Raw genomic sequence first — 25,056 nt, forward strand, 5'->3', positions numbered from 1 at the left:
GAATGCAGAGTGTAATATGAGCCTGCAGAGAGTTTTGAGGAGGAGTGAAGCAGAGACTGATGGAGAGGAGGGTAAAGCTACTCTTACAGTGACATTCTGAAAAGATTGAAGGGTAGAAAGTTGAGAGGCAGGAAGGCCAGGAAGAGAAATGTTGCAGTAGTCCAGACAGGAGAGAATTGGGGCACATATTTTAGAGATGTTACGGACAAAGAAGTGTCAAGATTTAGCAATAGCATTAATGTGAGGGGAGAACAAAAGAGAAGAATCAAATATGGCATCTAAACACCCGGCTTGGGGAACTGTATTGTAGTGTTACTGACTTGAGACATGAGTAGCTCTTCACCATACATTATTTAAGTTATGGTGGTAAATAATGTGTGGTGAAGACCTACTCATGTCTCAAGTTGCAAAGCCAGTACCACCAACCTCACACTGATGAGACCCACAAGGTTGAAACAGTCTGTCTGTGAGTGGGTTATTGGCTTTGCATCTCATCCCAAGCTATGTTTAAAAGCTGTGTTTAAAACAGCATGCATGGTCTTAAGGTTTTAACCATGTAATGTGGTCTTGAGACAACAGGTGGCACTGTGTGCTCATTTGCATGTCATTTCCCAGAATCCCTTGCTGCAGTGGAAACATAGCATGCTAGGTGATAATGGTGAAAAGCATGGTTACAGACCTGTCTAAGACACGTGAATGTGCTCACAAGTAATATATATATATATATATAGGTAACAGAGCAGATGGCACACAAATACAGATGAGGACAGGTGCTTAGTCCCATATGAATGAATACAATCAAAGGCTCCTTACCAGGCAGACCAGAGAATCCAGGGAATCCAAAGCAGGCACAGCAAGGAAGAGACAGCACACTTGTTTGATAAAGGTCCTGTTTTTAGGACCGAAACGTTGGTGTTTTGTGCCTGCTTCACTAATACAATTCTTTTTGCTAACAAGTGTGCTGTCTCTTCCTTGCTGTGCCTGCTTTGGATTCCCTGGATTCTCTGGTCTGCCTGGTAAGGAGCCTTTGATTATATATATATATATATATATATATATATATATATATATATATATATATATATATATATATATATATATATATATACATGTAGAGGTATCAGTACCGTGTTAGCCGAGCTTCAATAATCAAAAAATAAATAGATGATACCGTTCTGTGGCTAACGAAATGCTTTTATTTGTGCGAGCTTTCGAGATACACTGATCTCTTCTTCCGGCGATGTTACAATGAATGAAGCAAGGATAACTTAAAAACAGTGTCTCTTGGAATGTTATCTGTGCTTGTCCTTCCCCCGGTGTGGATGTGTTTTATGGCTAGAGGTGTCAAAGGGTAACTGAAAGCAAGTGAAGAAAGAGTGTGTATGTGTATCAGTGTGAATAAAAATGAATGGAGAGCCCACAGTATAAACAGTGCTCTACACAAGGCTCCCGACTGACATTAAGGGCCTCATGCAGAGAGCATCGAATTTTCAAATTGGCGAATTTCTTAAAAAGTAGCTTTTTTGGAGAGTTTTATTCTCCATATGCAGAAAACTTCGAATTCTGCTATGTTTAATATGGATGCGTGTGGCGAGTTTAAATGGGAAAGATGCGCGCTTCAGAAATGTGTAAAGAAAAAATCGCGCATTTTTTGTCCCCTTTGCTATAGGCGGCGAGCGCCATCTTATTGCCAACTTTTCCTGGCGCGGCAAAAATGAGAAAATCGCGCCATTTTCCTGGCGCGAACAGCCGCTACATGCCGTTCGCGCCTCTCTGCATTCGGAGAGTTTTAAAAATGGCGAGATGGAGGTTCTCGCCAGCCGCGAGGCGAGTTTTAGAAATAGAAAAAAAAAATTGGCGCGTTTTTCGTAACTCGCCATTTTCTGCCGTTTTCTGCGCAAAATTGTACAAAAAATGGCGAATTTTGAAATAACGATGCTCTCTGCATGAGGCCCTAAATGTTTATCAGTTACAGAATGCACTTATTAGGCTCGCTACTATAATATGAGTACTTCAGTTGTATTTATTTTGAGTAAGACTAAAGAAAATGTATGGTTCTCAATACTTTTTACAAACAAAGAAAATGTGTGTTAGCTTGAGTCGTAAAAAACTAAATCCATGAGTGATTATATCAAACTAGTAAAATATTTGCCACTGTGCTACAGCTAGTCCTCGCTATCCAGTGTTTCACTTTACAACGAATGGCTTATCCAACACTTTACAATGCAACCCTATGGGCCATTTTTCGATGCAGGAATGCGTTATCCAACGCCTGAATGCGTTATCCAATGCTCACCGCTACTAATTAACATGGGACTCACTTTACAACGGTTTCACTATCCAACCCTACTTCCAGAACGGATTCCGTTGGATAACCGAGGACTGCCTGTATTCTATCTATCTGACAAGAAAGCTACAGGTACGCATGTATGTAATTCACTGCCTTCAAATAAGAAATCAGAGATCTTACAAAACAAATAGTTTGAGCCTATTCAAATTTAATTACAGACATGATACACATGGGTTAAGTTGACACAACTATTTTGCAGACAGTCTACCAATTTAATTAACTTGTAATGGTAACAATGCAAAAGCAATACCTAGATCAGTTAATACTCTTCCACCTGCTTGTAAAACACAAACAACTCTGAGCTACTGTATACAGTATGTCCTCGGATGAGGAAGCAATAATTGTTAGCATAGTTCTGCATAGTCGTTTTAAAATAATACACTCTTGGGTGCATATAAAAATGGTTATATATGACAATCTGGAAAACGAATAATATATTAGCCATGTCATTATTATAAATAATGGGAACAAACGGAAACACATTGAATATATACAAACACCATTATGACAAGCATACAGAAGGAGGTTATACAAGTGAGTTTTACATTGATAAATATAGCAATATTGTGACTCCATCCAAAATAAAAATGAACTATAAGAATTTCCAATCGGGAATTAGAGGCACGTGATTACGCATAGAATAAATGGAAAGGATTCCTATACATATGCCAGTTAAAGTGCCACTCTACGGGGTACTAATGGTTTTGCAAGAGGAAGCTATGTCAGTAAAGTGTAATAACTTCATAGTGAGTCAGTGATTACAACATGAGAGCTAGAAGCCACCGGTGCAAACATAGGTACTCATGGAAAATGTAGGCTCACTCTCAGATGAGTGTATAACTCCTGATATGGATCAGAGTTCCAAAATCAGACACTTGCCTATATTAAGGACATGATTCAGTATAATCAGTAAAACAATATTTCTTAATTTTGTATTTGTCAACTTATTTCTTAAGTCTTGGCTTTGACAGTTAAAGTAGCAATACTACTTTCCAATTTGTTTCTTCTCCTGTTTCTCTACATAAAGTATGTGACAATGTATACTTCTACATTCTTACCTAAACTGGCAAAACTTTGGCAATCCTTTTTAATTCTGTAATAATCCTGGTTGTGTGCATAATGGCTGCTTCAGTCTCAGCAACTCAGCAGCTACAATTATTCTTATATTGCTATGGTAACATTATCTATTGTTGCAGTTTGCAGCTCAAACTGCTGGGAACTTTTACAACAAATTATTACAAACGGAAAGTGTTGCAAATATCTTGCACTGATGGGAGGTGGGTTAAAACCTGTTACAGAAATCAAAGGATTCTCTAAAACTCATAAAAATGGCATTAAGAGTTGAATAAAAAAAAACCCCAGTACTATTATCTAATACTACAGAACTGATTTATTAAAAAAATAAAACCACATAAGATCTCATGTTTTGCTGCCTTAAGACCATCCACGTTATGTGATTCAAGTAAATCCCCCCTAACCTCTCCTATTGCTTCAGTAACCACTCTTCAAGCTAATGCAAGTGAGATCGGATAGTGCTAATGTATCTATTGATGTTAGAAATTACCCACTTCATGTCAATTTAACACCAACACGGTCACAGTAGGAGTTTGATTCGGTCTCAGTAATCCCCAAGGCTGTTGCTGATGTGCGTTCTAAACAACTGCATGTGCGATAAGATATATAACTTGTATGCTGTGAACTTACCTTGAATCAAAAAGGTACAGTATCATACTGTAACTGTCAATTTATTGCTTTTATTGTTCTCCTTTTCCCTCCATGATTAGGTTTTGCGAAATTGGAGGCACACACAGCATTGCATATATACTATACCTATAAAATTTATATATGCGTTTTGCATAAACATTCACAGCACGTGATAGTGCCGGCATATCTGCTTGTGTGTTTAGATAATTTGACTTCATGTATTCTTCTCCATGTGTGATATGACACACAAATATGAAAGGAAACACCTGTAGCATTGCTGATGTCTTTGTGGGTACTTTCAGCTTGTTTAGGGCTGTTACTACTATTACTAAGTGCTAATTAGTGTATATTATTTACCAAATATTGTCTCTGTGTTCTTCAGAGTGGCGCCTCGAAGCAGCAGATTTTCTGACCCTAAAGGCCTGTTAAGGTAAGAAACAGTAAGTAAGTATAAATAATATTAAATTGTCTCTCCAATGCTTTTAATCAGAAGAACATGGGAGTATCACAGAAATATGCAGGAAAGAGGTAATACAACACAAGCATCTGGTGAACTTCTGAAATGCAAAACACCAGAGAGACGCCCGCTCTGCTTTGAATAAATGTGTGAGTAGTGAGGGAGGGAAGGTGCTCCTCTGGGTAGAGGGGAATATAAGGAACTACAACAAGACAAGTAAACCCAGTTATGGGCACTCAATTCCCTTGATTGGATGTGTTATGACATAGTTAAAAACTCATTTATTAATATAAATCCTCTAAAATAATGGTGGTTAAAAAGCAACAACGCAGAATTGGATTCCTCAATCGCCCTTGTAGTGTTGGAATCTATATAATAGTGAAGGAGTATTATATAACCCTTAGGCATATATTGGTGTTAACACACTCTTATCCTTATTCGTATTGACGGGATATTAGATTAGTAATAACTGGTTATTATACCAAAGGAGATTGAACATTATATTGTACCCTACTCCTTCACTATTATATAGATTCCAACACCTACAAGGGTGATTAAGGAATTCAATTCTGCGTCGTTGCTTTTTAACCACCATTATTTTAGAGGATTTATATTAATAAATGAGTTTTTAACTATATCATAACACATCCAATCATGGGAATTGAGTGCCCATAACTGGATTTATTTGTCTTGTTGTAGAACTTCTGAAACGGCAGAGACAAAAGGCCTCGAAGAAGGAAGACAGGCCTAGAATGGAATAAATACCGGTATCATTTGGGTTGGACCAATTTGATAAAACGTTGCCTGATATTTGCTACATACATTGGTAAATACCATAGAAACTAATACAAGACAAGTTATGGCTTCCATTGCATTCCATTCAATCCATGGGATTTCCATTCTTCCCCAAGTTTGTTGAGTATTCTGACAACCACAAATATACTAGACGAAAAATAATATTTTGCCTAAAATTCCCAAACGACTGAAATCTTCACATACAGTAATAACAGAAAATGCCAGCATAATTTCTGTGATATTCAGGCATTATCTGTAGGCGGAAGTTTGCCAAGTTTGGTTGAGTTTTTACCCATTTCCACATAAATATGTCAATACCGAGACATACTGTAAGATATTCAATCAAGGAAAGATAAGTTCAACATATGAAGCTTAAAAGATGTAATTAAATCATGGCAGAACAACGTAGGACAAATAAAGAATGAAATGTTAAGAAACCCAAGAGGGAAACATTAATACGTGGAGTCAGATAGAGCAGCTATTATTTGTAGAGCACAAAGAGCGACCAAAATAATTGACCATTTTTTAGTAGCTGTAATGAAAGTGTTAAAGTTACAATAACATCAGCCAATGAAATTCAGGCAAGAAGACCTACTTAAAACATCTCTTCAAAAAGATGTATTTGTACAAACCTTGGAACAGTCTCATCTGCTGCATGATAAACGTTTATCCGACCAACAAACCTGTAATAGAAAAACATCATCTAAGAGAATGTTCCAGATGTTGGTGTTGAACATCATGAAGATTACAAATAGACCAATTTATAAAGCAGTCACAAGTAGTGTGACAGTAAAAACTCCAAAGAGCAAAACAAAGGTACTAAAATAAATATAATAATAATAATAATAATAATAATAAATAATAATAATGAATAATAATGCATATTGTCATGGTAACATATGCAGAACAATATATATGGAATGATCCTTGTAAAAATGACAGGATTGCCTATTGGAGCGTTTCTCAAAGAAACCATAGTATAATTAATCTGTGATATATCTGGAGTAGTCATAAGAAATATTACCCATTTCTGGAAATTACCATATTAGGGAAGACACTTTTCTTAGAAATCATACAGAAACATATAAGCTAAATAAATAGAGTGAAAAGAAAATAAGTTATTTCTATCATTTAATTTTTGTTTTCATAAAATATCTATTAATTGTATTTTTGTTTTGCTGTGACAATATAGGAGCAGCTCAAAATGATAGTGTTATGGTTTATCTACATAGTTCTATATAAAATACAAAACATTTGTTTAGCCACATTGGACCATTATTAAGTGTGGAAAAAAAAGAAAATGAAATGGAATCCTTTAGGGTAGTATGATATCTTTTATTCAACCAATAATTGTTTACAGTATACAAGATAACCAATAATTGGAAAAATAGTTTATTGGACAACATTTTTTATTAGACCAACAATTTTATTGGACCAACAGTGCTTTACAGTTCTGAACTTTGGAACATCGCAGAGTTATTATTCATGTATACACTGGTATACTGTAAAGCAGTGACTTTCAACCTTTTTTGGTGTTAAGGAATGCTAGAATTAGTTGTGAGATTCTGGGGAACCTGAACCCCCCCCCCACTGTTCATCTCACCCCCCTCCATCCACCCCTCCCTCTCTACCCTCCTCCCTCTCTCTCCCCCCTCTCACACTCCTCCCTCTCTCTGTTCCCCCTTACACTCCCTCCATCTTCCCCCTTACGCTCTCTCCCTCCCCCTTATGCTCTCTCACTCTCTTCCCCTCACACCCCCCTCTTCTTCCCTTACACTCTCCACCCTTACTCTCTTCCCCCTCACACTCTCCCCCCTTTATCTTTTTCCCTTACACACACACACACACACACACACACACACACACACACACACACACACACACACACACACACACACACACACACACACACACACACACACACACACACACACACCTCCCCCCTTTTGAGCCTGCAGCGGTACGCAGCTCCCTCCTCCTGTCAGACGAAAGTTGAACGTGACTTCCGGTGCCGACAGGAGCAGGGAGAGAAAGATCGCAGTTACCAGGCAGATACTGCTTAGCTGGGGAGCCTCCCGGTCACTACTTTGTGAGGTACTGTCGCTCCGCCAGGCCTACGATAGCAGGGAGAGCTGTCCCAGCTCTACCCCCCTGGCAGCCGCGGAACCCTGAGGGGTGCTCGGTTGAAAATGACTGCTGTAAACCATGCGTGCAAAATAAGTTATCACACTACCTACAGCATGTTATTTATTTAACGGGTTGCTTCTGGATGAATGATGCCTTTTTCCAAACCAGACACCTGTAAGTATTTTTAATAATTTCTCCAAGTATTTAGTAAACATAGTGTAGGAAACGGACAAAGACGTACGTTACGGACAACGTTCATTCTTACTTGTAGAGATCTGGTTGCGGTTGTTCACATTCGATGGTAGCATGCACTGTGTCCATTTCCTGCTCATTGTGAAATGCTTTCGTATCTTGAACAGCATAATGTGTCTAGTGTTGGGAACAAAACATGCACATTTTTATTGATCAAAATTCCATTTGATAAATGTTCCCACTCCAGTCACCTACATACCCGTCCATTCATTTGAATGGTCATTCATGAGAGATAACTACTGCACTTTAGTTAGTATATGCCTAATGTTTATTCTATTTTGAGTTTGAGCAAAACAAATATTATTCCCTTCTGTCCCAACTGTCTGCTCCTAAATCCCATTAGATTCTTGTAAACATGAATAGAGAAACCCCAATCATGATGAAATACCTCTAATTTGGGTTTTACTAGAAATATGCACAACACAAAATGATCATGGCATATCTTGTGCCAGTCTGTAGACTGATACTAGAAGTAGTTAGATGAATAGGAGGAGCTGAGGACCTAGCCGGCTTTAGGCTCGGGCCACGGGTGCTGTTGCACAGGGCCTATGCTTTCAAGGGCCCTGCGCTCAAGCACAGATGCCTCTCAGAAGGGGTTTTTTTTCTTTCGAGCACAAAGGGACAATTAGAGAAGGAGAAAATGGGTCTAGGAAGATAGGACCAATCAGAGGAGTTAGGGGAATGAGACAGAGGATTCGAGAAGACCAATCAGAGGAGAAGAGGGACAGAGAAGTGAGAACAAAAGCAAATACAGAGAGGAGGACTAGAGGGAGAGGGAGAGATAGACTGAGATACAAGTGATGGAGAGAGAGAGAGACAGACAAGAGGGGCACTGAGGGAAGGAAACAAACATGTGGGCACAGAGGTGTCAGACATACAGAGTGCTGAGGGAGGGAGACATGAGAGGCACAGAGGGAGAGATGAACAGAGGGATTGGAGAGACAAAAAGACATGTGGGGGCACAGAGGGGGAGACAGATATGGGAGCACCGTGGGGAAGACAGACAAACCATATTAACCTGTATGGGATTTTATTTGTGCATATGCATACATACTGTGGTCTTTCTGTATGGAAAAAGATGTCTGAACTTTAACCAAAGAAAATGTATATCTATTCTACAATAAATTATTTATAAAGAAATGTGGTAGAAAAACACGTATCTACTCATATCATATAAATTTGATATGCATGTGCTTGGGTGTATATGTGCGTGTACAGTATGTATATTTAAATCCAAGGGACAGGTGGCAGGTAGTAATACACGGATATCGCAAAGGGCCACGTATTTGCAAAAGCCGGCCCAGGGGGGGGGGGGGGGGGATACGGCATCTTGTCCTTTTCTTCTCTGCGATTTATGCATACAGCACACGCAGACAAGCTAGAGTAAACCAAGCCTCAGAATTATGTGTCATATGTGTCAAACCTGATAAAACATAGATACAATGTCAAAATAAAAGGATGGAATGGTTAGTTGCCGAGGTTAGATTGGAAGACCGTCATGTGGTATTTTGTATGATAGTGAAAAAATAAGGGGCTCTCAAGTAAAATAACTAAAAATAATGAAAAGTGATTATTAAATTATAATCTGTGTAAATGTTACCTCATACCATAAGGTTTTATGGGTCCTTGAAGAGAATTGGTGTTCTGCAGCCGGAGTACAGGGGTTCTCAATACCACTATAAACAAATTGTCAAACAAGAAAAAACTCTGGCGCATGAACCCAATTAGGGTTCATGCGCCAGAGTTTTTTCTTGTTTGATATTTTATATGCACTTATTGTATTATACTTCCCTTCTGTAAGGAATCGGGGAACACGTCCCCTGCGGTGTGTTCCCTCCTTACCTCCTGCTGCACAGCATCCTGTTGCAAGTGATCCGAGAGCGCGTCCCCCACGGCGTGCTTCCTCCTTGCCTCCTGCTGTACAGGCTCCCCGTGCACCTTACAGAGCGCGCGCGCCCACGCAGGGCTTTCAAGGTTCCTACGGAGCTTGGCTCTGCCCCACCGCTTGTGCTGTGCAGACGGCGCGCTCTCGTGACGCGTGTGCACTGCTCCCCAGCTGCGCGTCAACTCTAATATCGCCCTCACCTGTCTCCTGCCTCTCACACCCTATCCCTGCCTCCGCAGAGGCCGCTCCTCCGCCCCACCCCCTTCTCTCATTGGACTCCTGTTTCCATATATGCTCAGCTCTGTCACTTCCTCTTTGGCTGAACATAGTTATTGGTAGCCTTGTGTTCCCACGTCTTGGTCTCTGCCTTGTGCCCTCTGCGTTACTTACCTTGTTGCTGCTTGCCTCCCTGTTTACCGACCCGGCTAGACTTTGGACCCTGCTCTGGATTATCGACCCCGGCTTGCCTCAGACCTTCCGACCGTCTCCATCCCCGACCACGGCAAACAGACTATCTACTTCTCTACTGGCTCCAACCCTTGACCACGGCACCTTGGATTCCGACTACCCTCCTGGCACCTACCCACGACCTTGGCAAGTATCATGACTAACCCACTCTCCAACCCAGACCGGTGATCTTGACTATCCACCCTCCAGGCATGCCTCCGCTGCTGTGGGTGCGCAGTTCTATACTTTCCCACCTCAGTACCGGGGTCCTGCCTTGTTCGTGGTGAGCGCAAACATTACACCTTCTATTCTAATGTCTGTTTTGTAAAGTGCTGTGTACATTGTTGAATATATATATATATCCAATAATGTACACAGTGCTTTACAAAATAGACATTAGAGTAGAAGGGAACTAGAATAGATATAATAGAGGGAAAGGGTTGATGTTAATTTTGTGTTTATAGAACTTTGTTCCTTTTCCCGCCTTTGCAGGCTCCATTTTGCAGTCTCTCCATAGGTCGCCATTGAAGCCCCATGTAACCCTATGGAGATTCCGGCGATTTGGGCCCGATATTGCAGAAGACCTGCAGGTGGCGCCCGAGAGGAGGAGCGACGGTTCCCCATTGAAAGTGAATGGAGTAATGCATTTCAATGGGGATTCCTCGACTGACCTCCAGGAACAGGCTGGCAGCCAGTCAGACCGCAGAACCGCAAAAGCGGAAACTATGTCTTGAAAGAGCTTTGATCAATCCCCGGTCAAGTTCACGTTCAATTGGCGTGGGAAACTTAGGTTTTAGGGCACCCCGGAATAAAATTCTTTTTTGCCCCTAGACCCTAGGAACCCCCTCACTCGACCCCAACTGGGTCCGACAATCAATGACCCTGGTAAAGGGTCGTGCTCGCTACGAGGGTCGCACCATTGACTCTAATGGCGGAGGTAAAAGCCGCAAGGTAAAAACGGCTAAGTCAAAATGAGCAGAAAAATGAAACCCATAACTCCGGTTCTGTTCAGCCTATAGGGCTGAGATTTGGCCACCATGTAGTCATAGTTCCGGCATGACTGCATGGCAAATACCGACCCTCTCGGAGCAACAGGACGGAGTCAGAGTAATGGTTAAGTTTGGGTTTCTGCCATTGACTTCTATGGCAGAGAAAAGCCACTTTTGTAAATGTACCTTTTAAACTGTATTTGTGTAACTCCGGTCCGGTGGGTCGCAGCGAACTGAAATGTGGCCACCATGGAGAGTCCCCTCCGGCATGAGGGTCTGGCAATTTTCAGCCCGCTCGGCCCAGCCAAACAGATTTTAATATGTTTAGATATTAAGAAATGTACTGTCTTTTAGGTCTGGTATAAAAGCCCGCGAAAGATACTGGCTCTGCTATATGTTAATGCTCAGGGGGACGACCATTTGTCTACAACAGGCCCCCTGGTCAAAGGATTCACCACTCTGATTGTGTACACTAGGGCGGAGAAAAGCAGGGCTTGAGTGGTCTGTAAGTGTTGTAATTCACACTTACAGACAAAGGATTTCCTGACCAGATACACATCTGGTAGACTTTAAGGCGCCCTTTCTTTAGTGTGGGGCTAGGGAAATGAGACCCCAAGTGGAAAATGTGCGCATGTGCCAACTAACTGTGGCATGGTCCAACAATGCTTCCCACGTTAGCTGGCAAAAGGTAATTGGGTGCAGGTAATTGTTAACCAATACCTGGCACCCAATGTAACGGTATAGGGCTTGAGTCCCATATAAACGAGTGTAAGCCCTATGCTGTGTCTTCGTTTCAACATCTGAAAGAATCCTGATTACCTTGATGAATTGCTAATCCTGTCTTTGATTACTTCATTGCCCCATCCCACGTAAGTGCTATATTCTGTATGTTATTTGTGCAATCTTGTGTGTTCACCTTTTTCAAGGAATAAACTTAAATTTATCATATCTTAGTCGTGTTCAATTCAACCCAGTGATATCTGTGTATATTATAACCCTGCACAAGCTCCCGTGACACTTAGGACACAGAGTCCCCTCAAAGTGTGTCAGGTACGTATAAGGCTGCGCTAATAGTGCCTTGCAATGGCGACGTCGCTCCAAAACAAATTAATTGACTCCATCGCAAGCGCTTATAGTAAGCGCGACGGCAACAGAGCGACGTTGCGTCAAAAAATTTGTAAGCCGGGTAAATTTGATTTTTTAGAGACAGTCGTCACATGTGACTGTCTCTAAACCAATCAAATTGCGCGGCCCTCCCCTTTTAGTGACGTCAATGGCCTTGTCGCCAGCGACGTCACTAAAAGTAAAATAACAACTGTCGCCGGTGGCAACGGCATCGGTCGTATTGCCAGCACTATAAGCGCAGCCTAACTCCTCCATCACGTGGCAGAGCAGGTGAAATAGAACTTGATACATTGTCACTGAAAGGAGTATGAGGTAGCAAAAGTTGTACTTTCATCCATTAAAACCAAGTTCCCAAGTCACATTACCTTAAATCGTATTAAAAAAAAAAAAACATCTGAATACCCCAAAAAAGCGGAATTAACATATTTACTTTGTGACTAGACTCTCCGTCCAAACTTGCTGTTGTAACAAAACACGTTCCATCTTCTCTGCTTGATGATAGGAGTATTATATCACACGGAAAAGTCTCATCTTCTTTCACCATTACAATGTCCCCAACCTGTGGAGGAAGGTAATATTTGTGTTATACAGCTATATAAGTAAGGACAAAGGAAAACTGAGAGCACAGGAAAAAGCGTGGAACTGGAGGCCAACAGAAAAAATAACAAAAACTTTATTGAAACATGCCTAGTTTAAAAAGAGAAACCTCTAACGCGTTTGATAAAGCGCCCTTTGCGAGAAACGCGTTAGAGGTTTCTCTTTTTAAACTAGGCATGTTTCAATAAAGTTTTTGTTATTTTTTCTATTGGCCTCCAGTTCCACACCTTTAGCTGTGCTCTCAGTTTTCCTTTTTCCTTATCCTGCACTTACCTGTGGATGCACGCTGCTGCTGCTGCTGCTGCTGCTGCTGCTGCTGCTGCTGCTGCTGCTACCGGATGTCTTCGATTCACCAGCGGTTGATTTTATGAGTACCCCAATCACTGAACTGTATGCTGCGTTATTGTCCATCACTAGGGGATTTGGTCTGGCATTGCGGGGGTCTGCTGGTTCCCGTCGGGGGACCTCATGATCGCCGTGGCCAGCTTTTCCCTATACCTATGTGATTGCCTATGGGCTTAATTTGCTACAGCTACAGCTTTCTGCTTTATACTCCGGACTCCGGTACATCAAGGGTTAATGTGGATGCCTCCGTGTGATGCACACGTGTCTACTGGGCTAGTAGCGCCACACACTGAGGTTCATTCCTCTCATTGCTACAGCTATATAAGTACGCATAATCAATAGGCATTCAGCTACTTACTTATGGAATCTTATTAATTACGTTTTTACTGCACATTATGCCATTATTGTAGTATATAATAAACCATGTAAATACTCATTATCACAAATAAGAATAATACATTTGAATGATTTTGTTTGTTCTGTATAATCCCACATTGGAATGCTGGATAACAGAAATTCCCAGAGTTGGGACAGCATGCACAGTATATAGAGTTAAAGCATCCAACATGGAACTCCGAAGAACAATACAATAACAACACTCATTTGAATCCATAAGGAGTAGTGGTGATGTACTGTATACTCTGTTCATCATCAGCAGTAAAAAAAACTATGATGCAACCCAGATATAAACCACAGGGGTCAAAGTGATGATATGGCATATTCCATCTGTTAAAGTAAATGAGTGTTGCAGCAATTACTTTCCTATTACATCTTAATAAAATCTTGGTAACCAAGGTGTTTTTATCATTCACCAATTGAAACTCCCCCTCCTGCCGTGTTTCTTTATTACTTTGGTACTCACTCTCAGTTTCCTGCTTTGTTTCCGAACCAGTTTTCCATGCTGGATGACATGGACTGGATACTGGTTCATTGCATTGTCGGCTTTATGTCTCAACCAGTCTTCATAGCCCTACAGAGTGGTGATACATAATGCATTCACAGTCAAGAGACAGGCTGACATCATGATATAATAATCTAGTTAGTATACAACTGTTAGTGCTTGGAATGTTAAAAGCTAAGTGTATTAGTTACCTGTTTAATGGCTGTCACAGTGATGACAAAGAAAAGTGGCAGGCCACTGGTTACCGGACTGGTTGGTGTATCAATGATAAGCTACAAGAGAAAATATATTCCTGTTACAATGTGTGGACATTCAGTGAGATGGCTAACTCGATGATAAATAATGTACAGGGATCAGATTTGTCATTCTTTTTTCGCCTCCCACATTGACAGGTGGGTAAGTTGAGTTACAGGCAAATGCACCGCAGTGATTTATTTTTAAAGAAACACACAAGGGAGCGTGTCTTTTATTAATTGCTCACCCACATTTCAAACAACAAGTAATGTTAACAAGTGAAGAAGTCATTGAAAATGTAACTTAAAATCTAGGTCAGTATTACAAAAGTAGTGACATAGTTAGGTTTTCGTATTTGGGACAGCCGCTGGGTTGGCATGGCAGACTGGTAATGGTCAAACTGTAATAACTAACGTAGGAGGTTATATGTTAAGCGGTGGATGTGTCAGTCAGGGCACTATTGCATGGAAACTCAAGTCTATGGGAGTTTCTAGCTCCCCGATTAGCAGTTTACTGAATAATCCTCATGGTAGCCACTATTTTCTCATAATTGTCGTCTGAAATGAAAACGACTTCAAACATTTAACACTTTTATAACGCTGAAATGCTACTAAACCTTTGTATTTACCAGGGAAAATATAAAAAAAAAACATTAACAAGGAATTAATTCATAGTTCTTACCAACACATTTGTTATGGCAGACCTCTACGATAGCTTGATTCTGTAACCGAAGGGACATTCCAATGGCAAAAGACAGCCAGATGGCAATATGACTAGATTGCAAATGGGAGCTATGAGGGCATCAATGAGTTCAAGGGTACAGGAGAGAAGTGAGTAATACGCCCAAGAAAGTAACATTTCACTAGTCTTCACAAGTTCACTGTGTAAAGTATTATATGAAATGCCTTTAAATGCCATAGAGTTAGGGATATGAAAATTACACAAGATCAAGTGGATTCTATACGTATTTCCTGTCTACCTATATGCAGATAGAAGCAGTTTCGAATTTTCTACAAACTGCTTTATAACTCTGATCATAGATGGTTTAGAATTGCTGGCGAAGTCTTTCCTATGTTAGGTATAAATATCTAACTAATAACAAAGCATATTGACTATTCTAATATAAAGAAAAAAAATCTAAAATCAGAAACCTAGAAAAATTACCCATTTAGGTAAAAGATTGTATAGAACTACATTTTCCCCAAAAAGTTATAGGTTGTAGTTCCCTGGCGATCTTGCGGAGGGCTTCTAAGTGTGGATATATTTGATAATAATAATAAAAATACCTGTTATATCCGTATTTGCGGTGTCGTCTTCTCTCATATGTATATGGTATGAGCACTGAAGTCTACACCTGTGAGGCTACACTTGTGACGAACCAGAAAGGGAGCATTACTGTAGCTGACTGCTGCAGTGAAGGAACAGCACAGATAAAGATACCATTCCCTGGACTTGGTACCACACATGGCCGTGTGAGTACGATAATATATTATATATCACATGCACCTATTTTACTATTGACCATTGTTTATTTGTCAGTGCCAACCTTGACTTTGCACTTCTATTTGTTTTGCGGCCCCCCTTTTCTTTTTTATATGTAACCACCAACTACAGACTTCTGTATACCTCAAACCTACAGACAGAGCAAGCTATTTGAGGGACAACAGCTTCCACCTGACACACACTAAACATGCAACCATCTACAGTCAAGCCATACGATACAACCGGATATGCTCTGACACAGCAGACAGAAGCTAATGGATTACAGCCTTGAGATCGGATTTCATAATCCGTGGATATAACCACAGAATTGTAGACCAGCAAATCCACAAAGCCACCAGAATACCAAGAAGTGATCTTCTTGAATACAGACAGAGAGAGACAAGCGACAGGGTAACTTTGGTGGTCACATATAACCCACACCTAGATGCTCTACGCAAGATCGCCAGGGAACTACAACCCATTCTCCAGGAAGATGCAACACTGCAACAGGTCTTCCCTGAAATACCCTTATTATCATACAGACAACCTCATAATCTCAATAAAATTATGAGGAGTAAAGTATTCAACAGTACAACTGGATGCAGGACAAGACCATGCCAGGACGCAAGATACAAAACCTGCGCAATGTTCCACACAGTGGGCACAATACAAATACCACACAGGAATCTGAAGTACAAAATCAGAGGAAGGTTCACCTGTTCCTCCAGCAATGTCGTGTACCTCATCATGTGCATTAAATGCCCAGGGGGCTGCTACTACATAGGTGAGACGGGACAGGGGCTAAACAAGAGAATGAATCTGCATCGCCACAGCATCAGACACGGAACAAGAGACAGTCCTGTCAGCGAACATTTCTCTGTCTCTGGCCATAAGATGAACGATCTGAGGGTTGCCATACTCAAAGGTAATCTTAGAACACCGAAAGAGAGACGGTTGCATGACTACAAATTTATGCAACTGTTTGGGACACTAAGCGGTGGCCTAAACCGAGTTTCATAAGTCACTACTGACACAAGAGAACTCTCTTCCCATGAGTGCTTAAGGCCATGTCTATACATACTGCACTATATGATTGAACACACAGCTGTCTCTAACACATACAAATAATCTATGTAATTCCATCCCTATATACCAATAGGAACCATATAGTATCTACACACACTTTTAGTAATGCAACACCCTCTTACATTTTCACACCTATCCAAACCATTATATACACTCCCACTCCACACACACCTTTTGTAAGGCGCTGTATGCACTGTGGGCGCTGTGTAAATGTATATTTACATACATACTGTACATGCACACTCTTACATCACTAACATTCAGGGACTATTTAACACCTCAAGTCATAAATCGCATACTGCATAGGTTTCAGTCACAAATAACATTCCAAGATGCACTGTTTTTAAGTGAAACCATTGCTTGCTTTATTCAATGTAGCATCGCCGGAAGAGATTAGTGTATCTCGAAAGCTCGCACAAATAAAAGCATTTAGTTAGCCACAGAATGGTATGGTCTATTTATTTTTTATTATATATATACATATATATAATAATATATATATATATATATATATATATATATATATATATATATATATATATATATATATATATATATATATATATTAAGGTTATGGTGGGTAAAAAAAGTGACAAAAACCCTCCACAGTAAAGCATATAGCAACTGTAAATATTACTGTATATTCATTTGCATGTCTTAGACAGGTCTGCAACCCTGTCTTTCACCATTATCGCCCAGCACACAGCACTTCCACTGCAGCAAGGGATTCTGGGAAATGACATGCAAATGAGCACACAGTGCCACCTTTTATCTCAAGCTCACATTACATGAACAACCCTTAGCCAATGCATATGCTGTGTGTGCTGGGCGATAATGGTGAAAGACAGGGTTGCAGACCTGTCTAAGACATGCAAATGAATATACAGTAATATTTACAGTTGCTATATACATATATACATATACATACACACACAATTTTTACTCAGAGCTATTTACCAACATTTAAGAACTTCCCCTTTATCGTAACAGCCCCTACATTTTTGCTTTATAATGTAATAATAATCATGAAGTGTTGGACTTCGATAGGAAATAGATTGAAAAGACTGGTTTAAGGACAAGACCATCAAGACAAATGCATTCAGAGTTCTTGTGATACATTATATAGCACCAACATAAAAGTAACATGTACTGTGGGTGTTGGGCTATTGGCACATAAAACATTTAACACTAACACTGTAATGGTATTTAATATCACATATACCAAATGGAATGTTTCCTTAAGTGTTCAGTGAATGCCTCTGTTGCAATACAGGCTTCCAAGTGCCAAGTGCCTGATGGATATAAAGGGAAAGTTCCACCTTTTTCAAAACTCTCCCACACATCACACCCCTACCTTGAATACTGAAAGCACATGCAGTAGTAGAGATGATCTGATAGTTGCCCCCACTACTAGTGGAAATAAGCCCACTCACTGAAGCCCAAGGTCTGACAAGGGGTGTAACATTTTGGGACTATACTTTGCCAGTTTCCTATAAGAAGGTGAAAAGCAAAGCAGAAATGCAGAACATTCTTCCATTAGAAAGCTCATTGTTTTCTGAAGTTTTCTTGGTCCACATTTAGGTGCAAATTTTAACATGTACTGCAGAAGATGGATTGGTGGTGAACAAATTAATATAGTGCTCTGGCTTTCTGCACTAGTTAGTCATGCCACTCCAATTATAGTACGTGAAGCTATCGCTGCATAGGTATTTGATGAATAGCCTTTGGAGGAACACTGACCAAGTGGTTAATATACTGGACTGTGAACTTGGAAACCTGCATTCAAGACTAGCTTTGCAAGACCTTGGTTGAGTCCTTCAACATCCCAGTACCTTTCCAATCCAATACTACACTGTAAGAGCCTTGGAGAATGCCATCTGGTATGCCTGATACTATTGCACTTTGTACAATACAGCAGTGGTGCGCAACCTGTGGGTCACAAACCCCTTGGGGGTCATCAGCAAATTCATTGGGGTTGCCAAAGGACCACCGCAGTGCAGCAGCTGTGTATCCCTCTCTCCCTGTCTCTCTCCATTTCCCCAGCAGCAGCGCTCTCTGCTCTGTTCAGCCTGGATAATGATGTCATAGGTGCCCAAAAATGGGCATATCCATATTTGGGCTAATCCATATTCAGGCATCTACAACGTCATCATCCAGGATGGATGGAGCAGAGAGCGAGAGAAAGACAGCGAGAGGGATGGAGGTAGAGAGAGAGACAGGGAAAGAGAGAGAGACAGGGAGAGTGAGAGTGAGAGTGAGAGTGAGAGTGAGAGTGAGAGTGAGAGTGAGAGTGAGAGAGAGAGAGAGAGAGAGAGAGAGAGAGAGAGGGAGGGAAGGCGAAAAACAGGGAGAGAGGGAGAGAGACACGGGCTGCTGCTGTAGTGCAATCAGTTTCTGGAGTTTCAGTCAGGCAATTAACACTGCGGGGGTCCCAATCAGAAGCAGGGACCTCTGCAGAGTTAATGTCTAATATTTTTGGGGTGGGGGGGCCTTTGTGTAGTGGACATTTAAATGCAGGGGTTGCCCCTAAAAAATAGATTGCACACCAATGCAATACTGCAGCAACATGTACTGTATAACACCACAAGTGTCATGCAATTTTAGAACAGGGTTGGGATGACTTTAATTCAATTTACTGATTTATGTTTCACCTTACTTTATCTAAATAAGATATTTTTGTTCCTAAATGAGTCTATACAAGTGATTAAACAGAAAATAAAAATAAGAGAGAATATAGAGCCGAGTGGTGATAAAGTCATAGGACACCTTATTCAAGTGAATGGGATATAAGGCGACCTGAGGTGCTGTAAGGTGTGTTACAGCTTACTACTGCTCAGTAACTATGGCCCATGATGTGATTGTGCATACTGTGTGTTTTATTTGAGTTAAATATCTTAAAGACACAGAGTCACCGCTCGGGAAATGCTGTTGTGCCAAAAACCTCCACAATGTTTACGGCGTTACGATGTAATGTATATTAAACTGATTTTCATACCTGGACAAGAAAAATGATGAGGAAGTAAAAGTTTGCTATTCTTCTGAATTGCTCAAACAAGTTCTTCGGTACAAAGTTCCAGAATGTGTACTGCAAAAGATAATTAAAAAGAAATGTTAGAAGCGAAAATCAGTATTAAGCAATTTGCCCTAATTCTACTTGAAGCTGTAAACCACGGAAGCGATGTTTTTTTTTGTATAGGACATTTTTGTAGATGTCATATGTAAAGCAGCTTGCGGGAAAAATATTACATAGGTATATTGCACTATCAAAAATAAGCACTTATACGTGAATTCTCGTCAAGGCGCACACACACACACACACACACACACACACACACACACACACACACACACACACACACACACACACACACACACACACACACACACACACACACACACACACACACACACACACACACACACACACACACACACACACACACACACACACACACACACACACACACACACACACACACACCATTTTAATGGAATCATTGTGAGATAAAGGAGTAAGATTGTGGGTGAGCAGCAACCTGCACTGGCTGACTTTATAATACAACACGTTTCAATGTAATGCTATTAACACTGCTGGTACTATTGTTATGAACCTTGGTTTTTATATATTCATGTCGTTCTGCCTTTCTGAGATATACCAAGCCCCAAAACAGGTTGGATATAAATAGCCACCTGTTATTGCAAAAGAAACCACTGAAGTAAGAAAAAGTTCCAATAACTCCTCCTGTTTTAAGATTTTTTTTTTTTACAGAATAAAGGGTAATGCTTAGACAGCAAGGCTGATGCATTATATAAATTCAGCTCTAAATAGATTTTCAATGCAGTTGCTGCTTTTTTGCTGCCCTTTACATGCACTGATCGCCTCTATGGAAATCCACATATTCACCAACTGCTTTATAGCCCTTGGTCTTTTTGGACGCTATATTCATTTGAAACATGTTTGTCATAATTGCTTGATACAGAAAAGGTTATGTATATACTGGACAAAAGGTAATTGGTAATTCAATGTGCTCTAAACAATCTCCTGACGGAGATAGTTAATTCCTCACATATTGTATGCAGTAGGAGAGCTCCGTATCTGTGCTCAAAAGTGAGCATAAAGCTTCATGAAGCAAAAAGAATGTAGCATTTTCAGATGATCATAATGTTACGGTGAAGGGGTTAACCAGGCTCACGAATAAAGGTTCAGCCCACTTGGTTACCCCTGATCTGAGTGTGGCGGTCCTAGAGTGTCAGCTCTTGGACCCAGATATCCTAAATGCATTACTGTGACTGTGTGCAAATTTTGCGACATTAAAAATGTCTGTGTGTTTCACCTTTCCTGGGATGCTGGGACCGGGAGATTTCTAGGCTGTAAGTTTCAGGGTGGGCTTGCCAGAGAAAGTCTTTACAGAATGTGTCTATGTATCGGGGTTCCGGAGTTCTGGGATACCCCAGGAATCGGATCAGGGAATTGAGTGAGATTCTCGGATGCAACCAAGCACATATCTCTGGGCAAACTCTGACTCTGAAATCGCTATTACGACTCACCACCAGGATTCCTGCTGCAGCATCTTCCAGACAAGGTAACCGGGCATGAAGGGGTTAATGTATACCTACAACCATACAGGGGGTCCCTACCCAGATACCCTAAACATAGTTTTATGGTTCTGGGGGCCACTCCAGCTAAGTGATAAAGTGGAGAGTGGTTCGTGTGTGTAAAAGTTTTAAAAGTTATTTTTCTAAAGTGTGCCAAGTATGAGGCTAGTGAGGGTAGGTAATATATACACTCACTCCATCCCTGACACCAGAACCGAGACATATTTTACCACACATAAGACAGGACACAGTATATTTTATTAAAGAATTATAGTTAATAGGTATATGTACTGGTAACCTGTAAATGAACAGTGGAATTTCCAAGTCATGGATTCCGAGAAGACCAGATGGCTACCAAGCTTGGTGCCTATGGGTCTGTGAGAAGTCAGGACTTGAAAGCCTCAGGGATGCCAAGGTGTTAGAACCGGAGGGGTACTGCAGTTCTGCTTGAGTACCTGCATCCTCGGCTAACACAGGGCTATCCGGCCACCATTTGCCAAACCCCAGACTCTGTGGAGCCTGGACAGCGGGTGGGCTCAGTATGCCAAGATGCAGAGGTGCCAGGTTGGAGCATGGCCCTTTGCAGACTGAGAAAAGGTGCCCACCCAGCTTTACGATACCTGCAAATCGTTGATTGGCCGGCAGGAAAATTCCCACGCTCTGATAGGCTTTAGATGTTAGTTTAGGAGACACTGAAACCCATAAGGGGACTTGCAGCCAATCAGGAGGGCAAGTTCCAAGTGTCAAACAAACAGCGGCAAATTCAGATGCTCTGTACTGAATAGACGTGAGCCGGCTTCAAGGATTTTCAACTCAGTCTAGTTGCTAAGTCCTGCTTTTGAGAACGTAGCGTCCGCGGTTGGCATTGCATGCTGAAATCAGTTCCAGGACTTTCGCGAGTATCTACCGGTCAAGGAAAAGGGCTCTTACAGAGGTCATTTTTGTGAATTCCGTTTAGAGGATAGATTTATTTGTTAGCCTGTTCCCAGTAAATGTGTTAACCCTGTAAATTGTGTTACATTGTGTGTATGTCTTTTCCTGAAATAAATTACAATTTATTTTACCTCCTTGCTTTGCTTAATCAATTATCCCGGTATAAAAAGGTGTTAATAAACCTGGTCTCCCGTGACACATAATATAACAAGGTGTCAGCAACGAATACAGGTATCTTCCAAATGAAATACTTGCCAGTGTATCCAGTCATATATAATGCTCCAATTAAGGGGAGGAATGACAAGATTAAAAGCAATATGGTGGAATGACCGAGCTGACCAACCTGAATGGACAACCGGACCCCACCAAACACCCAATGTAGAAATCACTCCCCTGGTGCTAGACTGGATGGGCTTAGGAGTACTTAAGAAATATAAACATCTTGAAGTTTGAAGTACTCACACTTGGTAGTAATGTGTCCTGTAGTCAGCGTGCTACTGTTCCGTTAGTCCAGAGAGAAGGTATCCTGTGGGGGGAAGTGCAAACAGTGCACAGCTTGTTGAACCAGAAAAAAGACGACGGTGGCTGGATCAAAAATTAGTAAAAAATTAACTCTTTATTGGGTCATCCACACAAAACACTCACAAAGCCCTGTGAGAGGAACCTCTGACGCGTTTCGGGCAAATCTGCCCTTTGTCAAAGAGCAGGTTAGCCCAAAATGCATCAGAGGTTCCTCTCACAGGGCTTTGTGAGTGTTTTGTGTGGATGACCCAATAAAGAGGGAAAATCTCATGACCACGCAGTCCTTAGAAAGACTGTACTTGGAAAAAGTCCTCCTCAAGCGACTGAGGAGTGCTGATCTCAAGCACCTTCTGGAGGAGACACTAATAAACTGGAGAAAGGGCTCCATTCCCAACAGGACTGAGGGTTCTTGTACTCAATCCACGCTCATTCAAGCCACAGAGATAACTTGAGTGAGAGTGAAAGGATGGGCTTTGGCCGTGGTAAGCCTGAGATTCCCACAAACAGGGGAGGTATGTAACAGGGACTTCACTGTTTGGGAGAAACTGCCTCTAAATACAGCAGTGTGCTGGTTAATTGCACAGGTAATCAACCAGACTCCACCTGGCTGATTAGGACTGTTAGAAAAAGCCTGATATGAGAAACAGGAAGGATATTCCTTATCTCACAAGGGAGCTGACAGAAGGAAAAGGAGGGCTGTGTCCAGAGAGAAAGACACAAGGGGACCAGACCTATATGCTTGGACCCTCAAGCAGACACCTACATGGACACCACAGACCTGAAGGGCCATCTGTGTTCAGGTACCACTGAGACTTTGGGGTGAAAAGTGGGTAAGGGCTTTTCCCCCTCAGCCTTGCAGAGAGGGACTGGGGAAGTAAGTTAGCCCTTACACAGGGATAGGTGTTTATTGTTTTGTGCATATTTTTGTTGCTGTATGGTTTAAAAGGAACAGGCAATAAAGCCTCATTTTAATTTCACCTTAAAAATGGTCCCCATTGCATACCTCTGCACTTACACTCTTACACTCCTCCATTTGAATTATTGTGACATATTGCTAACAGGCCTCTCTGCCTCACAAATTTCTCCTTTGTAATCTATTCAAAATTCTGCTGCCAGTTTAGACAGGTCTCCCTCTGGGCGCCCCCTCCCTCGACTTTCCCCTTACCTCCGCTGCAGCTGGGGAAGAGCGCGGCTAGGCAGGGAGGTGCAGGGAGGTTGTGCTTTGCGACTGGGTCACTGGGAGGTTTGTGGCGCACCTGACAGCGGGGGCCGCCATGTTGAATTGGCTGCGCATGCGCAGAAGCACTCGCGGATGCACACAGGATATTCCAAGTTGCAGCGGCCATCTTGCTCCACCCCGCACATGAGCAGGAGCTAGTATAGCGGCGTCCATTACACCCAAAGCTCTGCAGGGGATCTATAATTCACAGCAGCCCCAGGGGCTGCACAACACATGGGCAAGCACAGCCAATAGGGCTGCTAGGATCTTGGCAGGCAGAAGGATACATTTGGCACGCTCAGGAGAAAATGCCAGTCAGAAGAGGGAGCTTGATCAGCAGGTAGTGGCTCTGAGACTAGGCCTAGTTTATCCCCAATTAGACCCCGACTCCCAGTAGCTTGTGGTTGCTGCAGGGAAGGCCTCCTTAGCTAGAGACGCTTTACTGTCTAGTGTCAGGGACACAGTAAAGACGCTGCACAGTGACTGCGGCTGTGGTCTGGGACCAGACCACCTCCACTGTAAGAGACCCGTATGGTGATATTATCCATGCTAGAATTTACCCAACGCAGAGGCGGACGTCATCGCGGACGATGTCGCTGGATCGGCGGATCCCTGTTGCTAAGTCGGCCACACCGAGTACTCGAGTACTCGGCAGGTACCTCAACTAAGTGCACCAACACTCCACGGGATAGCGCTATCTCCTACACTTTTAGGTGGGCCCTGACATTGGGGGAAAAGGACATCAGGGTATTGGTGCCAAGCACCCTATGTACTTTGCGGGACACTCACTGGTGGTATCAGGTTGGGCCATTGTTATACTGTAGGGTACAGGGAACTGTTGTCTGTGTTCAGTAAAGGTTGTTGTTATATACCTGACTGAGTATTATTGTTACTGTTCCTGTAAGGGGCCTATCCCACCACGTTGGGATCCTCTACAGGTGGAGGAGGCTCAGGCCTCCTGGTTGCCAATAGGTAATAGCAGCATTGGTAGTTCCTTCCCGGGTACGGGG

General features: G+C 41.7%; 1 protein-coding gene across 10 annotated transcripts in view; it reads right to left on the bottom strand.

Moving 5' to 3' along the window:
• ATP11A (ATPase phospholipid transporting 11A) overlaps positions 1–25,056 on the bottom strand; it is a 273,658-nt gene that overhangs the window by 108,650 nt on the left and 139,952 nt on the right. For all 10 annotated transcript variants that reach the window (XM_075590677.1, XM_075590679.1, XM_075590680.1 and 7 more), the window contains exons 3-9: positions 19,772–19,861; positions 14,166–14,246; positions 13,936–14,043; positions 12,562–12,690; positions 7,699–7,802; positions 5,939–5,989; positions 4,412–4,476 (exon numbers count right to left, since the gene is read on the bottom strand). In XM_075590677.1, coding sequence (XP_075446792.1) covers positions 4,412–4,476; positions 5,939–5,989; positions 7,699–7,802; positions 12,562–12,690; positions 13,936–14,043; positions 14,166–14,246; positions 19,772–19,861 — 628 coding nt within the window. The remainder of the gene's footprint in view (positions 1–4,411; positions 4,477–5,938; positions 5,990–7,698; positions 7,803–12,561; positions 12,691–13,935; positions 14,044–14,165; positions 14,247–19,771; positions 19,862–25,056) is intronic.

The sequence above is a fragment of the Ascaphus truei genome, chromosome 3, assembly GCF_040206685.1.
Source record: "Ascaphus truei isolate aAscTru1 chromosome 3, aAscTru1.hap1, whole genome shotgun sequence".
Classification (NCBI taxonomy): domain Eukaryota; kingdom Metazoa; phylum Chordata; class Amphibia; order Anura; family Ascaphidae; genus Ascaphus; species Ascaphus truei.